Source organism: Carcharodon carcharias, chromosome 1 (genome assembly GCF_017639515.1).
Source record: "Carcharodon carcharias isolate sCarCar2 chromosome 1, sCarCar2.pri, whole genome shotgun sequence".
NCBI lineage: Eukaryota > Metazoa > Chordata > Chondrichthyes > Lamniformes > Lamnidae > Carcharodon > Carcharodon carcharias.
Window position 1 is genome coordinate 189,373,832 of NC_054467.1, and position 24,775 is coordinate 189,398,606.

Sequence of the window (24,775 nt, forward strand, 5' to 3'; positions counted from 1 at the left end):
AATGACCCAAACCTCCCTGTCGCGTGCCATTTTAACACTCCACCCTGCTTTCTTGCCCACATGTCTGTCCTTGGCTTGCTGCATTGTTCCAGTGAAGCCCAACGCAAACTGGAGGAACAACACCTCATCTTCCGACTAGGCACTTTACAGCCTTCCGGACTGAATATTGAATTCAACAACTTTAGTCTTGAGCTCCCTCCCCCATCCCCACCCCCTTTCTGTTTCCCCCTTCCTTTTTTTTCCAATAAATTATATAGATTTTTCTTTTCCCACCTATTTCCATTATTTTTAAATATTTTAAAATCTTTTATGCTCTCCCCACCCCCACTAGAGCTATACCTTGAGTGCCCTACCATCCATTCTTAATTACACATTCGTTTAGATAATATCACCAACTTTAACACCTATGTGTTCTTTTGTTCTATTGTTGGTGACATCTTTTGATGATCTGCTTCTATCACTACTTGTTTGTCCCTACAACCACACCAACCCCCTCCACTTCTCTCTCTCTCTCTCTCCGCCCCCCCCCCCCCCCCCCCCCCCCCCCCCCCCCCCCCCCCCCCCCCCCCCCCCCCCACACACACACACACACACACACACACACACACACACACACACCTTAAACCAGCTTATATTTCAACTCTTTCTTGGACTCAAACTCAAGTTCTGTCGAAAGGTCATGAGGACTCGAAATGTCAACTCTTTTCTTCTCCGCCGATGCTGCCAGACCTGCTGAGTTTTTCCAGGTAATTCTGTTTTTGTTTTGGATTTCCAGCATCCGCAGTTTTTTTGTTTTTATCTCTGCAGTTACCAGAGTTTCAGTTTGATCTCTAGGCAATGCTTTTTACCATATTGGGAAGGAGGGATCGCTTAAAGTGGTTAAGGCACAGATGATGTGCCTCATGTATGTGGAAATAAGGCCTAAAAGTGCCAGAAGTGCCTCTTGTAATGTGACAATATTGCACTATAGCATCTGCTCAGATGGTGTGCACAAAAGTTCTGGATTGTGATTTGAATCCATTACCCTCTGACTCAAGAGTGCTACCAATAACAAGCTCTCAGTTCCTAATTGATCTACGTCCTTAGAAAACAACAACTGTTCCCATAAAAAAGCGGGTTTGGACATGGAAAGCCTGACCAGAAACAATAATCAAAGTAGAATCTATAAATAACTTTTAAAAGGGAGGTGGATGAATGTTTGAAAAAAAATGTCAATCAAAAATATGATAAAGGGCAGGCAATTGGGACTTTCCAGTGAAATCAGCACAGGTGCATTTGGCTTGAGTGGCCTCTTTATGTGCTATAAAATATCGAGTCTGAAATTTTGTATCCGTAACTCTTAAAATGAGCTCTCATTCTATTTGCTTTAAAGCTTAAGAAAAATGTTTGGTTATGAGTAGCTAATAAATACATGATTGATTGTGGCATGAAGCTATGATCAGGATATAAATATATGCAGTCCAGGCCTTTTTACTCCATGTCCATTTTCTATGTCCAATTAATAATACCCTCCCACACTATAACTTACACTAAGATTGAATTAGTGCTGCGTAACTTCTATAGAGTTCAAAGTTAAACAGCAGTGAACTGAAATGCGGAATTTTCTTTTCTAGGCTTTGGAAAGTTGTGATCAGTTTAAAGCTGGCAATCATGTTGATTCTCAATTTCTGATCCGACCTGAACAGCTCACAAGGATTCCTGCAACATGTCATCTGTTGACCGGTGTAAACCAGGTGCATGTAAAACACACCCTTGCCAGAAGGTTTCTCCAGATAGGAAGGTACTGTTACAAAATTCCTATTATATAGGCAGTATATGAAAAAATGGTTTGCAATGATTCAGAAAGGCAGTCTGCACCACCTTCTTAGGGCACCCAGGAGTGGGCAATTAATGCCAGTGGTGGGTGGACAGTGATGCCTACATTCCAAGAATAAATGCAACATGAGGTGCTGAAGCTTCTTCTGTGAATGGAAGGTTGATTCACGTGAAATATACTTCAGATTTGCAGCTCAAGATCAAAAATTAAATATTCAACTATTTTTCCTCCTTTTTCCTGGAGGCATTGACTTCTTGCTGGGTTACAATTCTATGGGCAGCAGCTATCCTTTGGTCCCTGCCCAAGTTGCAATGATCCATGTTTAAGCCTGGATGTATCAGCTGTTTGAATACACGGACTAAAAGGTGAAGTAATCAGAAGTGATCAGGAGCTGGAGACTTTCCAAACTATAACCCACTAGGATGGAGGTCAAATATATTCCTATTAATGCTCAAACTGAGACTTGACTTAGCTTAGGAATTCAATCAGCAGTGTTCCCCATCTGAATCAGCTCATGGAACACAATCGTTGAGCCACCTAGGGAATGTTTTTGTCTCTGAAAGGGCTAATTTATTTTGATGGTTTTTAGATTCAGTTTCACTTTCTGCAATTTTGTTCAGAGTTGAAGAGGCAGCGGAACATTACCTTGATCTACTGGCTTCATTTCTGGAGGGATCCCAGCAGGAAGTGAGTCATTTAAAAATGTTTGGTGGTACGTTAGATATCTGCATGATTTTTGTTTAGGATTTAGTGAATAAAGATCCTGGGAACAGATGTTGCTCAAGAAGATGCTTTGTTAAATGAACTATGTACAAGCTCAGTCCTCAATCTGAATGGACAATGGCAATTTCTGTCCTTACCATTAATCTCTATAGATCTTCCTTGGTATTGTATATGGAAAACAATGACAAAGTCTTAAGATCAGGTAGGGTTATTTAGGGGAGGGTGTATAAGTGGATTAGGGCTAAAGAAATACTGAACATTGGCAATCATAAGCTGAAGGAAAAGGCAGAGTCCAATTGGAGACTGTAGGAAAGTAAAGGGTATAGAGGCAAGCACTAGGGGGAAGGTAGAGGATAGGTAGAACAGGATTATGGGGTGGGGTAGGAGAGGAGTCCGAAGTCAACCAAGGGAGAAGATGAAGCAACATTAGAGGTAGGGGAATGAGAGAATAGAGTTGAAGACTGTTAGGGGAGGATAAATCAATGGAACATTGTGCAAGACAAGAACATAAGAAATAGGTGCAGGAGTAGGCCATTCGGCCCCTGCCATTCAATAAGATCATGGCTGATCTATCCCAGGCCTCATGCCAGCCCTCGATATTTCAAAACTCCTTGATATTTCAAAAATCTATCTCTCTCCTCTTTAAATACTTTCAGTGATCTAGCCTCCACAACCCTCAGGGGTAGAGAATTCCAGACATTCACTACCCTCAGAGAAGAAATTCCTTCGCACCTCAGTTTTAAATGAGTGTCCCTTTATTCTGTAATTATGCCCCCTAGTTTGAGATTCCCCCACTAGTGGAAACATCTTCTCAACATCTACCCTGTCAAGCCCCCTCAAAATCTTTCAATATGATCACCCCTCATTCTTCTAAACTCTAATGAATAAAGGCCTAACTTAACCAGAAGGATGATAAAGATCAACCAGGAGAGTAACTAAGTCCAGCAGAGAAGAACTGAAACCTACTGGTAAGATAAGTATGACCAGAGGAGGGCGTGAGGAGTGGTGAGAGGGAGAGAGAAAACGAACAGTAAATTGGGAAGGTGAGGTAGAAGGGAATGACAGGGTGTCAAGAAGGGGAGAATGACAACTGGAGTAAAAATGGGGCAGGAGGGAATGGGGAGCATAACAAATGAAGGTGAAGTCAATTCAAAAATGCATTTGTTACCTGTGAGCCCTCATTGAAACAATTCATTAGTATGATTTGACTTGTCATGTCAGTCATGGGAGCATGAATTGAAATTGCTTATTCACAGGATAGGCAGTCGTGCAGGCAGCAGAGAGACTGGTCAACTAGCAGGTGCTTGGGATTAGGGTCAGGACTGTCAAATTGGTGCTGCCAATGGGCTGAGGAACATCAAGGGGTGATAATGGACCAGAAATTGGGTTGGGGGATGGTGGTGGTGATGTGGAAGGTTGGGGAACGTCATTGGCCCAGAACAGACTAATAGCTCAACAGTGGAGCTGGGAAGACAGGAATCTGTTTTGGAAGCCAAAATTAGGACCCGGTGCACAGCTGGGGTTGAGCCAGGCTTGGGCAAGGAACAGCAGCTTTTGAGGAGGGTAAGCAAGATGACAGTTGGATGGTAAAGTAGCTACTGGGGAAGGTGCAATATTGCACCTACAGCTGAATCAGGATACGGGAAGTGCCAGGAGAAGCTACTGGAGCTGCTTGAGGGGAGGAGGAGGAGGTTACAAGAAAAGGAATGTGATGGCTGCATCAGGGCAGGGACATGGGATGCACACAATAACAGCAGTGGAACAAAGAAGCCCTGAAAATGTCCATTGGGATAAATAGTGATATTGTCCCACAAAACATGTAAAGGAACAAAACTTTTTTTAAAAACACAATTATAAAAATTGTATTTAAAAGGAGAATTTAGTCTTTAAATGCCTTTGTTACCTTTACAAAGATGACTGGAAAACTCTATTCTGACTAGAAACTTCATGCAAACAAACTATTCCTGGAACTATTTCAGCAGAAATGTTACAATAACAGGAAAATCCTATTAAAACACAACAGAGCATACTTAACCAGCTGTAACATTGGGGTGGGCACATTTAAGTTCGAAACATCCATAAAAGATGTTTACAGGTGACAGCATGTTCTGTTTTAATAATATCTCCTGTTGTCTTGCACATTCTAAGTCTGAGAATATGCTCATTTTGTTAACTGTTTCTACTTCCTTTCTATTACTGTTCGAATCTATCTTCTGTCTATCTCTCTCTTCTAATCTGCTATTCTTACTTGACTGATTTTTGCTTCTCTTTCCACTCTGTCTTTCTCTGCCTTTGTCTTTCCTTTCTAGTGGGAGTTGATGAGTGAGCTCCCATTGGCTGCTTTGAACAAGCTTTGCTGTGTCTAGGGTTAAGAATTCATCATTGTTTTCAATTTTTAATTATATTGTGCTTTTTCATAGGTATTTCTTGTAGCAGATCACACCGTTCCTAGAGTTCCTGAAATCTATTTGGAAGCAGCAGTAGCTCTCCTGCAATGTCAAAGGCATAATGATGTCATCACTGTTTGTGAGGAAATTGCCAGCAAAATGTCAAGTTTAATTTCAGAAAAATTGACATTTGAAATTAGAGTTAATGAATGGCTGCCTCGTAATTGCTCAGAAGGGACTGAAATCAACACCAGTTGTCAGAGCTCTCTTTTGAATTGCTTCAGTGAGTCACAAACACTTTGCACAAAGAAGAAAGAAACCCTTAATTATATTTTATGGGCAGCAACTGCATTTTTATATCAAGGACAAGCTTTTGCTCTCTTGAGAAATAATAAGGAGTCAATTACTAATTTTAGTCGGTGAGTTGGTGTTATAAGTGTATTATCTTGTACAGGATTGCAAGTTATATAATGCCAAGTGGAAAGTGTTTGCTGATATTCCATACTACTTTGTCATAGTAAGTTTTACATTGCTTGGTAGCCTAGGAAAATAGAAATATACAGGAGTGGAAAAGGTTATTTTGGTCCAACTAACCAGCCTCCGAGTTTAAAGACAAAACATAATTAAATCCTGATCTCCTTTGATTGATTTTTCTCTTGGCAAGGGCCTGTCCAACTTATTCTTAAAATTGCTCATTTTATCAACTTTCGATTGCGCAGCAATTCACCATCCTCAGAGAGTTAAAACTTTCAAAGTCCTCACTCACCTTCCCCTGTTTTGAGCTTCAGCCCAGGCCACTCATTTTTAAGTGCATTCTTTTACAGTTCTTAGGATTCAGTTCAAGAAGGTCCCCTTTCCTTTAGTGCAAACAAACTCTGTTGCTACGAATTATTCTTCAGGAGTTACATAGAAACTAGGAGCAGGAGTAGGCCATTCAGCTCTTCGAGCCTGCTGTGCCATTCATTATAATCATGGCTGATCATCCAACTCAATAGTCTGCTCTCGCTTTCTTCCCATACACTTTGATCCCTTTCGCCCCAAGAACTATATCTAACTCCCTCTTGAAAACATATAATGTTTTGGTCTCAGCTACTTTCTGTGGTAACGAATTCCACAGGCTCACCACTCTGGGTGAAGAAATTTCTCCTCATCTCAGTCCTAAATGGTCTACCTCATATCCTCAGACTGTAACCCGGGGTTCTGGACTCCCCCACCATCGGGAACATCCTTCCTGCATCTACCTTGTCTAGTCCTGTTAGAATTTTATAGGTTTCTATGAGATCCCCCCTCATTCTTCTGAACTCCAGCAAATATAATCCTAATCGACTGAATCTCTCCTCATATGTCAGGCCCGCCATCCCAGGAATCAGTCGGGTAAACTTTCGTTGCATTCCCTCTGTAACAAGTACATCCTTCCTCAGATAAGGAGACCAAAACTGCGCACAATATTCCAGGTGTGGTCTCAGCAAGGCCCTGTACAATTGCAGCAAGACATCCCTGTTCCTGTACTCGAATCCTTTGGCTATGAAGGCCAACATACCATTTGCCTTCTTTACCGCCTGATGCACCTGCAAGCTTACTTTCAGCGACTGGTGTATAAGGACACCCAGGTCTCGTTACACATTCCCCTCTCTCAATTTATAGCCATTCAGATAATAATCTGCCTTCCTGTTTTTGCTATCAAAATGGATAACCTCACATTTATCCACATTATACTACATCTGTCATGCATTTGCCCACTCACTCAGCTTGTCCAAATCACACTGAAACATCTCTGCATCCTCCTCACAGCTCACCCTCCCACCCAGTTTTGTGTCATCTGCAAATTTGGAGATATTACATTTAATTCCCTCATCTAAATCGTTAATATATATTGTGAATAACTGGGGTCCTAGCACTGATCCCTGCGTACCCCACTAGTCATTGCCTGCCATTTGGAAAAAGACCCGTTTATTCCTACTCTTTGTTTCCTGTCTGCCAACCAGTTTTCTATCCATCTCAATACACTACCCCCAATCCCACGTGCTTTTAATTTTACACGCCAATCTCTTATGTGAGACCTTGTCGAAAGCCTTCTGAAAGTCCAAATAAACCACATCCACTGGTTCCTCCTCATCAACTCTACTAGTTACATTCTCAAAAAATTCCAGTAGATTTGTCAAGCATGATTTCCCTTTCATAAATCCATGCTGACTCTGTCCGATTCTGCCACTGTTTTCCACATGCTCAACTATTAAATCTTTTATAATGGACTCTAGAATTTCCCCACTATCGACGTCAGGCTGACTGGTCTATAATTCCGTGTTTTCTCTCAGCCTCCTTTTTTAAATAATGCGGTAATGTTAGCTACCCTCCAATCTGTAGGAACTGTTCCAGAGCCTATAGAATCTCGGAAGATGACCACCAATGCATCCACTATTTCTAGGGCCACTTCCTTAAGTACTCTGGGATAAAGATTATCAGGCCCTGGGGATTTATCGGCCTTCAATCCCATCAATTTCCCCAACACCATTTCCCTACTAATACTGATTTCTTTCAGTTCCTCCCTCTCACTAAATCCTGTGTTCCCCAACATTTCTGGTATGTTATCAGTGTCCTCCTTTGTGAAGTCAGAACCAAAGTATGTATTTAGTTGATCAGCCATTTCTTTGTTCCCTATTATAAATTCCCCTGTTTCTGATTGTAAGGGACCCACATTTGTCTTCACCAATCTTTTTCTCTTCATTTACCAATAGAAACTTTTACAGTCAGTTTTTATGTTCCCTGCAAGCTTACTCTCGTACTCTCTTTTCCCCTTCTTAATCAATCCCTTGGTCCTCCTTTGCTGAATTCGAAACTGCTCCCAATCCTCAGGTTTGTTGTTTTTTCTGGCCAATTTGTATGTCTTTTCCTTGCGTCTAATACTGTCTCTAATTTCCCTTGTAAGCCATGGTTTGGCCACCTTTCCTGTTTTACTTTTGCACCAGGCAGGAATAAACAATTGTTGCAGTTCACCCATGTGCTCTTTGAATGTTTGCCATTGCCTATCCACCGTCATCCTTTTTAAATAATGTTTCCCAATCCATCATAGCCAACTTGCGCCTCATACCATCATAGTTTCCTTTATTAAGATTCAGGACCCAAGTCTCAGAATCAACTACATCACTTTCCATCTTGATGAAAAATTCTATCATATTATGATCGCTCATCCCCAAGGGGCCTTGCACAACTAGATTGTTAATTATTCCTTTGTCATTACACAATACCCAGTTGAAGATGGCCTGTTCTCTCGTTGGTTCCTCAATGTATTGGTCCAGAAAAACATCCCATATACACTCCAGGAATTCCTCCTCTATGGTATTGTTACTAATTTGATTTGCCCAATCTATATGCAGATTAAAGTCACCCATAATTACAGATGTTTCTTTATTACATGCGGCTCTAATTTCCTGTTCAATGCCATTCCCAAAATCACCACTACAGTTTGGGGGTCTATAAACAACCCCCACTAACGTTTTTTGCCCCTTAGTGTTTTTCAGCTCTACCCATACAGATTCCACATTGTCAGAGCTAATATCTTTCCTCACTATTGCATTAATTTCCTCTTTAACCAGCAATGCAACTCCACCACCTTTTCCTTTTTGTCTGTCCTTCCTAAATACTGAATACCCCTGGATGTTCAGTTCCCATCCCTGGTCACCCTGCAGCCATGTCTCTGTAATCTTGACTATATCATACATGTTTACATCTATTTGCGTGGTTAATTCATCCACTTTATTGCGAATGCTCTTCGCGTTAAGGCACAAAGCCTTAAGGCTTGTCTTTTTAACATTACTTGTCCCGTTCCCACTATTTTTCACTGAGGCCCTGTTTGATTCTTGCCCTTGATTTCTCCGACTATCACTTTTCTTATTCCCCTTTCTGTCTTTTGTTCTTGTCTTTGATTGCCCTTCCTCTGACTCCTTGCATAGGTTCCCATCCCCCTGCCATTTTAGTTTAAACCCTCCCCAACCACTCTAGCAAATGTTCCCCCGAAGACATCAGTCCCGTCCTGCCCAGGTGTAACCCGTCCAGTTTGTACTGGTCCAACCTCCCACAGAACCAGCCCCAGGAATCTGAAACCCTCCCCTTCACACCATCTGTTCAGCCACATATTCATCCAAAATATCCTGCTATTTCTACTCTGACTAGCACGTGGCACTGGTAGTAATCCTGAGATCACTACCTTGAGGTCCTACTTTTCAACTTACTTCCTAACTCTCTATATTCTGCTTTTAGGACCTCATCCCTTGTTTTACATATGTCGTTTGTACCAATGTGTCCCACGACCACTGGCTATTCACCCTCCCCCTTCAGAATGTCCTCTTAGCCGCTCTGAAGCATCTTTGACCCTAGCACCAGGGAGGCAACATACCATCCTGGAGTCTCGTTTGCGGCCACAGAAACACCTATCTATTCCCCTTACAATTGAATCCCCCTATAACTATTGCATTCCCACACTTTTTATTCCTCCCCTGTGCAGCAGAGCCAACTGCGGTGCAACGAATTTGGCCGTTGCTGCTTTCTCCTGAGAGGCCATTCCCCCCAACCAAAGCAGTATATCTGTTTTGCAAGGGAATAGCCACAGGAGATCCCTGCAATGCCTACCTAGTCCTCTTGCTTTGCCTGGTGGTCACCCATTCCCTTCCTGCCTGTGGACTGTTAGGCTGCAGTGCGACCACCTCTCTATACATGCTATACACGATACTCTCTGCCTTGCGGATGCTCCACAGTGTCCCCAGCCACCACTCCAACTCCAGAACCTGGGCTTCCAGGAGCTGCAACTGGAAGGTATTGGATAAGGAGCCCTTTGTATCTTTTAATAGTGCAATGACCTCCTTTCTGTTTAATATAGCAGCGAAAACCTTTCACCCCTTCTTCACCTTTTTTGTTCCTCCTCTGCCTGATCCATTTTCTTCCCTTGTTTTCGTCCACACCTCTACTCACTTGGGTTTCTCTCCAGAGCTGCTCAGTTTCTCCCTTCCCCTCCCCTCAGTTACTCACCCACTCCCTCGGTTTCTCCGTCCTCCTCCCCTTCCCCCCTCCCACCCGTTTCTCCCACCCTCTTTTATGTTGTCATCCCATCTTATCCTGGTCATTCTCATGGTCTGTTCCACTTTGGTGGTTTGGTGCTGAATGCTGTGGCACGATCTGAGTAGCATCTTTCTCCCTTGATTTATGCCTCTTAATTCAGAAGAAGAGAGATTCATTAGGTTTCATTCTTATTTCTATATTTTTGACAGCATTTGGTACAATTATGCAATGTTTATTGCTTTACTTATTTATGAACAGGGTATAATTTTCTTAAATCTCTGGTATTTACCTTGGATAATTTTGCTGCTTTTTTCAGTCATTTTCATAGTTCGACTTAATTAAATGTATCTTTTGCCTTGTTTGAGATTTTCTGTCTTCAATCCACTGGCAATTCATTTTTACATTGTAAAGGTCTTGGAGTTTTCTACTTTGATTGTTCATCTCATTGAAGAGGTTAAACAGGTAATGAGAGTCTATGACAGTGTAAACTGCACACTGTCTGCTGGAGAGTGTGGCTTTGACAGACCAAATGGCATTTTCTTCCTGTATTTTGTTAAAAATGGGATTCTCTAGAAAGTACATTTGCACAAAAGCTTCATGAAGACTTTTTATATTTAAATGTATATGGTTTATGTCTGGTTTAATAGGGAGATTTGATAGAGGTGTTTAAAATCATGAATGGTTTTCATAGAGTAAATAAGTAATAGAGTAATTTTCTCAATGGCAGAATGGCCAGTAACCAGAAGGCACAAATTTAAGGTAATTGACAAAAGAACCAGAGGTGATGTGAGGAAAAATAATTTACGTATTGAGTTATGCTGATCTGGAATGCACTGCTTGAAAAGGTGATGGAACTAGATTCATTAGCAACCTTCAAAATTCTTGAACTAGAAAAGTTTGCAGGGATTGGAATAGAACAGAGAAATGCAACTAATTGGATAGCTGTTTCACAGAACTGGGATGGACACAATGGGCTGAATGGCTTCATTTTCTGGTGTATCATTCTATGATTCTAAACTATTATGGATTATGATTTATAATAAGGATATCCATCCTTTGTAGTATGTTATTTCTACATTAATGGCTGAGTATTGTATGATCATATTAATGATGTGTGCATTTTTTTCTGTAGGTGTGTAAATTTACTTCTTAAAGTTCAAGTTGTTGGCCCTCCTGATACAGGTAAAATATATTCTGTATAGTTCAACAGAAGTTTTATTTATTAATTTTTAAAAATTTACTCATCGAAACATATTTAAAGTAATTAAAGTGTAACACAAAATGATCTGAGCACCAGCAAAAGTATAGTCAGGTTTGGTACAATTTTTGACTATGGAAATCAACCTGTTCTTGAAATCAAAATACTTTGCGATATCCTGTGACAAAGTAAAAGGTTGTGTTTGTGTGTGCTTATGCTTTAAAGGAACTTTTCTACCAAGGTTGTAACATGATAACTGTGGACTCAGTTAAATAGTCTGCAGCCATAGGAAGTGGGGTGGTAAAAGATCCACAAGTACAAAAATGGTGTATGGCTGAAATTGCAACTTATTTGTTATTCAACCAATCAGCTTGGAAACATTTTTTTTAATTCATTCACGGGATGTGGGCTTTGCCGGATGGGCCCATTCCTAGTTGCCCTTGAGCAGGTGCCTTCTTGACCCGCTGCAGTTCATGTGGTGTAGGTACACCCATAGTGCTGTTAGGAAGGTAGTTCCAGGATTTTGACCCAACGACTGTGAAGGAACAGCAATATATTTCCAAGTCAGGATGGTGAGTGATTTGGAGGGGAACTTGCAGGTGGTGTTCCCATCTATCTGCTGCCCTTGTCCTTCTAGATGTTAGTGGCCGTGGGTTTGGAAGGTGCTGTTGAAAGAGCGTTGGTGAATTCCTACAGTGCAACTTGTAGATGGTATACACTGCTGCTACTGTGCGTCAGTGGAGGAGGGAGTGAGGGTTTGTGGATGTGATGCCAGTCAAGCAGGCTGTTTTGTCCTGGGTGGTGTCAAGCTTCTTGAATGTTGTGGGAGCTGCACTCATCAGGCAACTGGGGAGTATTCCATCACACTCCTGACTTGTAGATGGTGGACAGGCTTTGGGGAGACAAGAGTTACTCGTCGCAGGATTCCTAACAGATGAATAAATTGCAGTTGGCAAAAATGAGGAACAGAAACCTGCGAAACCAAACTCCTCAGCTTTTGTTTCTAAAATTAGTGCCATAAAACTAACCAGTCAAATTGTTCAGATTTTTTTCATGCATTGTTTCCAACCACTTTTTTTTCACTCAGGTCAGTGTGTACAACTGAAAATAATTTATCTATTTTTTAAAATGAGCACAAAATGAAAACACCTAAATGTATCCATGAAGCTGGTTATTTAATGCTCAAACAGCCTGGGCTAGTGCTGGGAATTCACCTAAATGCTGGTAATTGTCCCAGCTACTGTGGGCAAGTGTGAGAGGAGCATCACTGGATTTGGGAGTTTCAATCCCACCATATTCACATATCTAACCAGAGTTAATGTGACATGACAATCAAGCAGAAAAGTAGCAAACAGCTGTATGGTGAGGCAGTGGCAGGTGGTTTGGAAAGGTAAAAGCTTTTCAGAATATTTTACTGTTTAAACAATCTATACCATTCGGTGTTGTTTTGGTTGGTGGGGGTTCAGGGGGCATAGTATTTGTTAGAGCCCTGATGTTTATAGATGGTATGTTTCAGGCACCTTGCTGCTGAACTTGGACACATTGCATTCAACGTCAGTCAGTCATCCAGACTTGAGCCATGTGAATGACCACCTGCTTGTTGGAGACTTGGTAGTGTAAAAAATTTCCCTGTGTAGTGCTACATGGATGATAACTTACGACAGCACTGTGGAACTAAGAATGAAGTTAACAAAAACTCTTAGAATTATGTGAATAATTAGTCCACTGAAAATAGTTTCCTTATTAAAGCTACTAGATACTTAAAAATATAAAGATCCTCACTGATTCCAAGTCCTGGCAGCTCTTCCTGATGTCCCAATATCCTGGCAGCCCATCTTTCTTGTTATGCTCATACTCAAGGACCTCCTTCCCAATCCTCCCATTGTACCCCATACTTTGAGTGCAGCCAAACTTTGGTGCCCTCACCATCCTGGTACATGCACACCCCAGGAATCTCATCCACCGGTGGGATGAGGTTTCATGAGGGATTTATAATGTTCAGAAAATTTTAGGGTTTATTTTTGAAAAATGTGGTCTCAGTAGCTATTTTCCCATCCCCCTCAACTGAATGTGCTCTCCGTCTTGTTCCTATTACATTCCCTACCCCTTCCTGCTATCAGTTTTCATTCTTACTGCCCCTTATCTCCATCACCACCCCTATATTTTCCCTTTGAAGCACCATCTTAATTTCTGTATTGTCCCTTCTCCTTTACTCTGTTATCATGTACCTCAGTCTTGATGCTCCATTCACCTCTGCCCCACTTACTCTCCCGAGGAAGACAGTGTGCAGCCGGATCCTCCTCCATCCTTAACTAGTTGTTCTCCACCATTCCTCCTCCTCCCCCGCCCTCCCGTCTTAGTTTCCTTGAAGAGGTTTTGTTTGCATTCAAAATTCCACTTAAAGAAAAAAATACAATGAAGGGAGGAACTGCTTATATGCCTTTCTTAATATTTGTCTTTCATTTTCCACCACCTGTCTGTTTTCCTTCTTCCTGGTCCTTCCTTCTCTCACTCTGTCTGATAGCTGTTAGTAATTACAGTATTTATATTTTCTACCTATCAGCAATACAGGATAATTAGATGAGATACTTAGAGGCTGTTTGATTCAAAATTATACTATTTCGTTTGCGAAAAGATGCTAATTTGCAATGAAATGCAGTCTCTCTCCTGAGCTGAACAGATTTTCTGACATTAATGCAACGCAAAACAAAACTTGCAACAGGTGAGTAATCAGTTTTTTTTAACATGCATACACACACACACCTTCAAAAAAAGCAATATTAATTGTACTCGAATAAAGGTTTTGAAATTTAACCTCAACTTTTATTCAGTTACTTCTGAAAAGTTATTGTGCAAAAATTGCTAACATATTACATCAGTAATTGAACAATGCTCATATGCCTTGAGAAATTAGGTGTGTTGTACATGGTTAGATGACACAATTTAAATTCACCTGACTCTCAGCACAGAACAAAAATACCAGGTCTAGACTTTTGATCGAGGCTGAATCTTCAAATTCAAGTTTTAATGAAGGCATTAAGAACACAAGGGACAGTGGATGTATTTAACGTATTATTGTTAATTTTACTTTAAACCCTTTTTGTATACTAGAAATTTCACTTACTGATTACAAAAATAGCATTTGGGGGAAAAAAAGTCAGATAGCATTTTGAGCAATTTATTCAGAAACTCATGGCCAGAATCTTTAATCAGAGTGACAGATTACTTAGGCAAAACCCATAATAATTGGGTTTTGCCTATGTAAGTGGACATAGGAGTTATGGTAGGAGAAAGCTGACACAAAAGCTGTAACAAAATGGGAAAAAAACCATAGCTGGTGTGTAGGTTACCCCTCTATGTTAATGCCAGACCAGACAACCAAAAGATTCAGCCAATAGACATGCTGTACTTGGATTTCCAGAAGGCATTTGATAAGATGCCACATAAAAGGTTATTGCAGAAAATGAAAGCTCATGGTGTAGGGGGTAATGTATTAGCATAGACAGAAGATTGGCTGGCAGGCAGAAGACAGTGAATCTACATAAATAGGTTATTTTCTTATTGGCAGGATGTAAAGAGCGGAGTCCCTGGGGCCTCAACTTTTTACAATTTATACCAATGATTTAGATGAGGAGAGTGAAGGCGTGGTAGCTAAATTTGACACAAATGTAGGTAGGAAAATATGTTGTGAAGTGGACATAAGGGGGTTACAGACAGACATAGATAGGTTGAGTGAGTGGGCAAAAATCTGGCAGATGGAGTATAACATGGGAAAATGTGAAGTTGTTCACTTTGGCAGGAAGAATAAAAAAGCAGAGTATTACTTAAATGGAGAATAACTGCAGAATTCCATGATGCAGAGGGATTGAGGTATTCTCATGCATGAGTCACAAAAAGCCAGTATACAGCTACAACAAGTAATTAAGAAGGCTAATAGAATGCTATCTTTTATTACAAGAGGAATTAACATAAAAGTAAGGGTGTTATGCCTCAGTTATACAGGGCATTGGTGAGACTGTGTCTCGGATACTGTATGCGGCTTTGGTCTCCTTATTTAGCGAAGGATGTAAATGTGTTGGAGGTAGTTCAGAGGAGGTTTACTAGGTTGACAGCTGGAATGAGTGGGTTGTCTTATGAGGATAGGCTGGACTGGCTGGGCTTGTTTCCACTGGAGTTTAGAAGAGGAAGGTGACTTGATTGAAGTATTTAAGATCCTCAATGGTCTTGACAAGGTGAATGCAGAAATGATGTTTCCTCTTGAGTGAGCTGGAACTTTTTTTAATTAATTCATGGGATGTTCATGGGCTAGGCCAGCATTTATTGCTCATTCCCAATTGCCCTTGTTCAGAAGCCATTTAAGAGTCAACCACATGTTGTAGATCTGGAGTCACATGTAGGCCAGGCCAGATAAGGACAGCAGATTTCCTTCCCTAAATGACATTAGTGAACCAGATGGACAATCGGCAATGGTTTCGTGGTCATCACAGACTTTTAGTTCCAGATTTTTACTGAATTCAAATTTCACCATCTGCTGTGGTGGGATTTGAACCGGGGTCTTCAGAGCATTACCCTGGGTCTCTAGAATACCAATTCAGTGACAATACCAGTGTGCCACTGCCTCCCTTGGAGCGGGGGTGGGGGCACTGTTTTAAAATTAGGGGACACACTTCTAGGACAGAGATGAGGAGAAATCCTTTTCACTGAGGGTTGTGCAATTTTGGAACACTCTGCCTCTGGAGGCGGGGGTCGCTGAATATTTTTAAGGCAGAGGTAGATAGATTCTTAAATAAAAACAAAAAAACTGCGGATGCTGGAAATCCAAAACAAAAACAGAATTACCTGGAAAAACTCAGCAGGTCTGGCAGCATCGGCGGAGAAGAAAAGAGTTGACGTTTCGAGTCCTCATGACCCTTCGACAGAACTTGAGTTCGAGTCCAGGAAAGAGCTGAAATATAAGCTGGTTTAAGGTGTGTGTGTGGGGGGCGGAGAGATAGAGAGACAGAGAGGTGGAGGGGGGGGGTGTGGTTGTAGGGACAAACAAGCAGTGATAGAAGCAGATCATCAAAAGATGTCAACGACAATAGTACAATAGAACACATAGGTGTTAAAGTTAAAGTTGGTGATATTATCTAAACGAATGTGCTAATTAAGAATGGATGGTAGGGCACTCAAGGTATAGCTCTAGTGGGGTTTTTTTTATAATGGAAATAGGTGGGAAAAGGAAAATCTTTATAATTTATTGGAAAAAAAAAGGAAGGGGGAAACAGAAAGGGGGTGGGGATGGGGGAGGGAGCTTTTCCAGGTAATTCTGTTTTTGTTTTGGATTTCCAGCATCCGCAGTTTTTTTGTTTTTATCTCTGTGTTTAATTGACTGCCACTGCTCTTCAAGAAATGCCTACCTCCTTGAAGAAGTTCTGTTCCTCTCTGCGACAAGATTTCCGTATCTCTCTGTTGCCTTGTTCACCTTCATTGCTTTCTATTTCCCTCCTAGTGTTTGACAAGGTGTTTACTAAAACCCGCTTTCACAGCCATATCTCCTTTCTCAGTGACTGTCTCTGTCTCCGACTTACCCCACGTGGATTTCAACTGAAATTCCACCCCTCGTGTTTCGAACCCACCCAGGATTACAGGTATCTCCGGGACATAAAACGTTTCTCGGACTGCTGTTCCCATCACATTCTGAAATCCACTCTCAGTGCCATGCGCCGCCATATGAACACACTCGACCTCTCCCTCCAGCAGCACCGCCATACCCTTTTTCAAAGCTGCGCGTGCCCCCAGTTTCATTTTATCCTTCGGCTCATCCGACGCCTCAACAAGAAACTTTTTCTCTTTCTCTCAAGTGCTAAGGAACGCAAGCTCCAACAACTCATCGACACCAACACCCATCTAGGACCCTCCACCCCTGCCTGTCCCTCCGTCCCCACCCTTTCTTCCAGTCCCAACCCCAGCCGTGTATTCACTATACCCCCTGACCTTCCCCTCTCCGATGCTGAACGTTCAGTGCTCAGCAAAGGACTTAGTTTCATACCCTTACGCCCTCACCTCAATGAATTTCGGGCTTGCCATGATACTGAACTCTTCTTCCGCCGTCTTCGTCTCCGGGCTCACTTCTTTGGGCAGGAGTCCTCTCCCAGTTCAACGGATCCTTTTACCCATCTCCAATATTCTCCCTCCAACTGGACCCCTCCCTCTGGATTCTTACCTTCTCTCGATCTTTTCATTGAGAACTGTCGGCGCGACATTAGTCGTCTCAATTTCTCTGCTCCTCTCACCCATTCTAACCTGTCTCTCTCTGAACTTACTGCACTCCATTCTCTCAGGTCCAACCCTGACATTGTCATCAAACCCGCTGACAAGGGTGGTGCTGTTGTTGTCTGGCGCACTGACCTCTACCTCGCGGAGGCTGAGCATCAACTCGCAGACACTTCCTCCTACCTCTCCCTGGACCATGACCCCACCACTGGACATCAAGCCACTGTTTCCAGGACTGTCACTGACCTCATCTCCTCTGGGGATCTCCCTCCCACAGCTTCCAACCTGATAGTCGCCCAACCTCGGACGGCCCGCTTCTATCTCCTACCCAAAATCCACAAACAGAACTGCCCCGGTAGACCGATCGTCTCAGCTTGCTCCTGCCCCACAGAACTCATTTCTCGTTATCTTGACTCCCTTCTCTCTCCCCTTGTCCAGTCCCTTCCCACCTACATCCGTGATTCCTCTGACACCTTACGTCACATCAACAATTTCCAGTTCCCTGGCCCCTACCGCTTCCTCTTCACCATGGACGTCCAATCCCTCTACACCTCCATCCCCCACCAGGATGGTCTGAGGGCCCTTAGCTTCTTCCTCGAACAGAGGCCCGAACAATCCCCATCCACCACTACTCTCCTCCGTCTGGCTGAACTTGTTCTCACGCTGAACAATTTCTCCTTCAACTCCTCTCACTTCCTCCAAATAAGAGGTGTGGCTATGGGTACCCGCATGGGCCCCAGCTATGCCTGTCTCTTTGTGGGGTATGTGGAACATTCCTTGTTGCAGTCCTACTCCGGCCCCCTTCCACAACTCTTTCTCCGGTACATCGATGATTACTTCGGTGCCGCTTCATGCTCTCGTCAGGACTTGGAAAAATTTATTAATTTTGCTTCCAATCTCCACCCCTCCATCATTTTCACGTGGTCCATCTCTGACACTTCCCTTCCCTTCCTTGACCTCTCTGTCTCAATCTCTGGTGATAGACTGTCCACCAATATCCATTACAAACCCACCGACTCCCACAGCTATCTCGACTACAGCTCCTCACACCCCGCTTCCTGTAAGGACTCCATCCCATTCTCTCAGTTCCTTCGTCTCCGTCGCATCTGTTCCGATGATGCTACATTCAAAAACAGTTCCTCTGACATGTCCTCCTTCTTCCTTAACCGAGGTTTTCCACCCACGGTCGTTGACAGGGCCCTCAACCGTGTCCGGCCCATCTCCCGCGCATCCGCCCTCACGCCTTCTCCTCCCTCCCAGAAACATGATAGGGTCCCCCTTGTCCTCACTTATCACCCCACCAGCCTCCGCATTCAAAGAATCATCCTCCGCCATTTCCGCCAACTCCAGCATGATGCCACCACCAAACACATCTTCCCTTCACCCCCCTTATCGGCATTCCGTAGGGATCGCTCCCTCCGGGACACCCTGGTCCACTCCTCTATCACCCCCTACTCCTCAACCCCCTCCTATGGCACAACCCCATGCCCACGCAAAAGATGCAACACCTGCCCCTTCACTTCCTCTCTCCTCACCATCCAAGGACCCAAACACTCCTTTCAAGTGAAGTAACATTTCACTTGCATTTCCCCCAACTTAGTCTACTGCATTCGTTGCTCCCAATGTGGTCTCCTCTACATTGGAGAGACCAAACGTAAACTGGGCGACCGCTTTGCAGAACACCTGCGGTCTGTCCGCAAGAATGACCCAAACCTCCCTGTCGCTTGCCATTTTAACACTCCACCCTGCTCTCTTGCCCACATGTCTGTCCTTGGCTTGCTGCATTGTTCCAGTGAAGCCCAACGCAAACTGGAGGAACAACACCTCATCTTCCGCCTAGGGACTTTACAGCCTTCCGGACTGAATATTGAATTCAACAACTTTAGGTCGTGAGCTCCCTCCCCCATCCCCACCCCCTTTCTGTTTCCCCCTTCCTTTTTTTTTTCCAATAAATTATAAAGATTTTCCTTTTCCCACCTATTTCCATTATAAAAAAAACCCCACTAGAGCTATACCTTGAGTGCCCTACCATCCATTCTTAATTAGCACATTCGTTTAGATAATATCACCAACTTTAACTTTAACACCTATGTGTTCTATTGTACTATTGTCGTTGACATCTTTTGATGATCTGCTTCTATCACTGCTTGTTTGTCCCTACAACCACCCCCCCCCCCCCCTCCACCTCTCTGTCTCTCTATCTCTCCACCCCCCACACACACACCTTAAACCAGCTTATATTTCAGCTCTTTCCTGGACTCGAACTCAAGTTCTGTCGAAGGGTCATGAGGACTCGAAACGTCAACTCTTTTCTTCTCCGCTGATGCTGCCAGACCTGCTGAGTTTTTCCAGGTAATTCTGTTCTTGTTGTAGATAGATTCTTGTTAGGCAAGGGAATCAAAAGTCATCAGGGGTTGATAGGAATGTGGAATTAGTAATACAAGGAGATCAGCCATGATCTTATTGAATGGTGGAGCAGTTCGATGGGCCGAATAGCCTACTTCTCCTATTTCATATGCTCATAATTCCGGAGTCCTGTCCCACTTTTGCCAAATCTCAGGATCATCTAACTGTGTTACTGAAGCCCAGGACGGCCTGACATACAGTTAAACTCCATTCCTCCTCTCCAGTGTTGCTGAATATCAGACAACTGCCTCTGACTTTGTGTCCTGCATACTATCTTGTGTATTTTTACCTTTGAAAATGTTAATAATTTAAAAATCAAGTACGTACTTCATTGAATAGTGGGCAAAGTTGGAGATTTAAATCCCCAAGCCTCCAGTAAAAATCATGTAATTTAATAATGTTCTGTCAGTGTAAATCAATGATTCTAATGTTCTTCCCCATGACAAAGCTGCCTCCGATGTTCGAAAACAGCAAATCCTATCACTCACAACGAGCAATGCCACAGGAGGTCAGCAAGCAATGTAAAACTTTCAAATATCATGAAATACATCTGCATAAAATTTGCAAATATCAATTATTCTAAATGTATATCTTACAGGAGTGCCTGATGATCAGCTTGAAAGCTTGAAAGAGAACATGACGGAGCTTGAAATCCTTCAAAAGTTGAAATCATTGGCTTTTACTGGGAAAGGAATGCAGCTGGCAGAAAGAGGTCAGGACCGAGAGGCTTTGCAAAATTTCCAGCTGAGTCTACAAGTTTATCCTGGTACGTTATTTTTGGAACTTGGTTTGTGTTTCCAATGATAAAACATTAATGATTGTCCCTTGCATGCCAACCATCAATATTTCATGCTAATGGCATTTTGTGGGTCTGTATCCTTTCGTGTATGCATTTGCTGATAAAGATCAGCATAAATCCAGCCTTCTTCATAAAATCAAAATTGTTATTTGGCCTTTTAAATAGTTTTATCAACTGCATTCGTATCTTCAGAGATTAGAAACAACATTAATTCTAAAATTCTAGAACCACATTTGAACCAAGGGAACACATATTAGCTGGAAGCATTGCACATGTGGTTTGGAATAAAATTATGGTGACAATTAACATTGTGGTATGAAAAGGTTATTTTTGGAAAGCTGTGTTGCTTTCACAAGATGGCATGAATGGGAGCTATGTGATTTGTTATACCAGCTGCATGAGGAGGTGGGATGCTTTCCTGTTGGCTGGTGGCATAGAACATAGGTGCAACTAAAGAGTTCTTGAACCTTGAGGAATTTTCATTTTGTAGTGCCCTGTCATATTGTCATTGGTTCTGCAAAAGGATTGGGAACAAATTATTGACTCGAGCAACCGATGCATTTGTGACCTCCTTTATGTAACTGTGTAAATCTGAGTGGCTGTTGTTAAGTCATATTCCACTGGCAGCCTGGAATGAACTTATAAACATTTTGGGCGGTTGTGTTCTCTATCGCTACTCTTGAGTGTGGTGCCTGTAGTGAAGATAAGTTCCAAGTTAGCTTGCAGCATTGAGAACAGCTCTTTAATTATAAATTAAAAAACAGGTTGCCAGCAGCATAAATATTTAAAAAACCTGAGAAGTAAGCACTTTGTAAATCCTTAAAGGACCAGCTAAGCTGTGTTTATCCGCTTCTCTCTTTTGTCTAGCACTTATAAAGCCAGTATTGAGGATATTTCTTGTAAAACCTTGCGGATTCTGTTTTAATTGTAGATAGTCGTGAAACCTTATACCTTCTGGGACAACTACTGTGGAAACTTAAAAGGAAGCAGGAAGCTGTCTCTTTTTGGCTAAAATCCTACAGTTCAGTGACAAAAGCAGCAGCAGAAAAATTGCAGCAAGAGAACACCTTAAAGTAAGTAAAATTGAGTTCAAACATTGTGTTAAAAGGAAAGTCTAAAGCACCTTGGAACATTAAGTTTTACTTAAGGAATCCTAAGATTCTCTTTAACATAACCACTACATTACTGTATCCCACAATATTTCTGGTTATTAATGAATCAGTAATCCAGACGCCTGAACTAAAAATGTAGAGTATGCTTGGTTAAACCCCACCATGGCAGTTTCAGAACTTGAATTCAGTTTAATAAAAATCTGGCGCCATTAAAAGTGGCCATAAATCAGCCGGATTGTTTTAAGAACGCAATGGCTTACTGATGCCTTTTATGTGCGATGACTTGCCATTCTGGCCTAGTTTGGCCTATATGTAACTTCAGTCCCATGCAATGTGATTAACTTTTAATTGCCGTTTGAAATGGCCCAGAAAGCCGCTAGAAAGAAATAACACCAACTTCTCAAGGGTAAGTAGATGTGGGCAGTAAATGCCAGCAATACCCATATCCTGATAATGAATTCAAAAAGAAGGGTGGTGATTTAGTATGCTGTCCTTTCACCTCAGGAGCTAGACCTGATTCCATCCAAGACTATTTTGTTGAAAGGCTCCTAGCTCTTCAATTAATAAGGATCCACTGAAATATTTGGTCAGTCTCACTGCTGTTCCAAATGGGTGCGAAGCCGTAGCACTGTTCCCAATTCAGCACTAATTTGAGAATCTCACAGAGGCTATATGAATGGCAGGCATGGAAGCAGGGAAAAAAAACACACCCCTGAAGTAATAAAGTGCTTTTATAAAGTTTGGGCTAAGCATTGCTGGGGTAGAAAAAATGAAAGGCATGCACCTTGCAGGACCATGGGACACCCCAAAGTGCTTTACAGCCAATGAAGTACTTTTGAAATGTAATTACTATTGGAATGTTGAAAATGCATCAGCCATTTTGCACACTGCAAACTCCCACAAACAGCAATATGATAATGACCAGATATCTGTTTTTGTGATGTTGATTGAGGGATAAATATTGGTCAGGGCACCGGAGATAACTTCTCTGCGTGAATTCAATCTGGGGCCTTGCTCCTGGCCAACTTCTAAGCAAAGTTTTTAAACTAGAGCTAAAGATTGCAAAAGACCTTCTGGGAAAATTATGCTGGAAAAAAACAGTACAACCAAGCAGAAACTCCAGGGCATAATATATCAATTATTGGTCCACCGCTTTGTAATGGGAAAATGCTGAGAAATGATGGGCTGAAATTTTTGTTCAGCGTAAAATGACATCAGGCGAGCGTCCCAACGTCATCGCGCACTTGTGCGATATTTCGGCTAGCGGGCATGCGCAGGAGTCAGCAGCATGCCCACCAACAATTAAAAGGCCTATTAAGGCCATTAAAGTATTAATTGAAAGGCATTTTTCGCTGCCTGCCCAACCTTACGGGTTGGCAAACGGATGAAAAGGCCAAGCGGCCTTTAGACTTTGTTTGAAATCACATCCATGTGCGAGATGACGTTTCTAGCAGGAATTAAAAATTAAATAAAAGTTTTGAAATATCATTTATAATGTGCCCCTGCTCAAGTAACAGAGAGGGGACATGTTTTAAACATTGGTAAGTTTTTTTTATTTTTGAGTTTATAAATCTTCAGCTCCCAGAGGTAGCTCTGTGCCTGCCCGACAAGGTAAAAATCCTGTCCAATGTTTTCATAGACATTGGGCTGCAACCCCTGACTAGCATCGGAAAGTGCTGGCCTGCAGGAATTTGAAGAAATAGATGCAAACATATCTGGTCTTGAAAATTGCGTTGCCACTTCGAATCGCTGGAGTTGCTTGGGGCCTGCATCAAAAGGCTCATCGCAGGTCACAGTGAGGTCTAGATCCAGTGTATTCAAGGAGGCCACAGTCCTGTTTTTACAGCACTTGCTTCAGATAAGTTTAAAGGGCCATGGAAATTGACAGCCGGTGGAAGGCAAGTGTCCAAGGTAACTGGATAGGATTTGGGGGTTGGGGGTGTCTGGAAATCTGTGGGGGGCTGGCGGTTGAGGGGGAGGGAGTGCCCGGAGGTGGGGGTGTTTGGAGTCTGGGTGGGGAGGTCAGAGGGTCTGGAGGTTGGGGGGAGGCGTGGGGGTGTTCGGAGGTTGTAGGCGGAGAGTTGGGGGGCATTCGGAGGTCGGGTGGGCTGGGGTGGTTGGGTGGGCTGGGGTGGTCTGGAGGTCAGGGGAGGCCAGAGGTTAGGGGGTGGAGGGGTCCAGAGATCAGTGGGGGAACCATAGGTCTGGTGGGGGGGGGGGGATGGTGTGGGGAGGTCCAGAGTTGGGTGGGGTTTGGGCTCCAAGGTAAGTGGGAGTGGAATCTGATGTCTCGGGGAGAGGGAGAGGTCAGTGGTGGAGGAGGGGGGAAGTTGGGGTTGTCGGAGGTCAAGGGGGGTGGGGGGAGTCCTGTGGAGTGGGGGCAGGGCAAGGGTGTGAGTCCCTTGGGGTCAGTCTGGGTCTTTACAATAGTTACCCAGAAGTTAGAAAAGATTTTAATTCTAACTTTTAATGGGTAACTATTGGTATAACCCTGGTGGAACCATCGAAGTTTGCGATTTAAATTGCATTTTTGGATGGTTCCCAGCGCAGTTGTCCAGAGGAAGTTAGCACTTCTGGGCAATTGCCATGCAAACCCTTGCCTGGGAACTTGCCAGAGGGATTTCCCAGTGCATCTTTGGGGTACCCCCCCAATCCGACACTGGGGAGCGCGGAAGTTACGGGGCAACATCTCTTCATTGCAAAGAGCCAAACGATGGAAACTGAACTGGTTTATTTTGGCCCTAAGATATCAAAACGCTTACTTTCAATTTAACTCCAGTTGTCTGATAACATGTAAGACTTTTAGCAAAATAAGTTTGAGTACTATCAACCCAGCTCTTAGGGGCACAGCATCCACCACAAGAGACTAAATTGGTTCATGAGAGAAAGAGAAATACTTATACTGATTAGTAAGGTATACTGTTCTCAGGTTGAGGTCTCTACACATTGTTGAGGCAAAGTGCAGGGATGTATAATGTCCATCTAATCCTTGATGTACCTGACTCTAATGTTGAATGTGGCCATCAA

At 42.8% G+C, this 24,775-nt stretch overlaps 1 protein-coding gene across 6 annotated transcripts in view; it reads left to right on the plus strand.

The window, feature by feature from the left end:
- Positions 1 to 24,775, plus strand: part of fancg (FA complementation group G) — a 72,398-nt gene that overhangs the window by 46,440 nt on the left and 1,183 nt on the right. For 5 of the 6 annotated variants that reach the window (XM_041195447.1, XM_041195455.1, XM_041195418.1 and 2 more), the window contains 7 exons: positions 1,614 to 1,780; positions 2,437 to 2,503; positions 4,960 to 5,345; positions 11,111 to 11,160; positions 20,286 to 20,345; positions 20,436 to 20,603; positions 21,568 to 21,709. In XM_041195447.1, coding sequence (XP_041051381.1) covers positions 1,614 to 1,780; positions 2,437 to 2,503; positions 4,960 to 5,345; positions 11,111 to 11,160; positions 20,286 to 20,345; positions 20,436 to 20,603; positions 21,568 to 21,709 — 1,040 coding nt within the window. The remainder of the gene's footprint in view (positions 1 to 1,613; positions 1,781 to 2,436; positions 2,504 to 4,959; positions 5,346 to 11,110; positions 11,161 to 20,285; positions 20,346 to 20,435; positions 20,604 to 21,567; positions 21,710 to 24,775) is intronic. The other variant, XM_041195428.1, reaches the window with a different exon arrangement.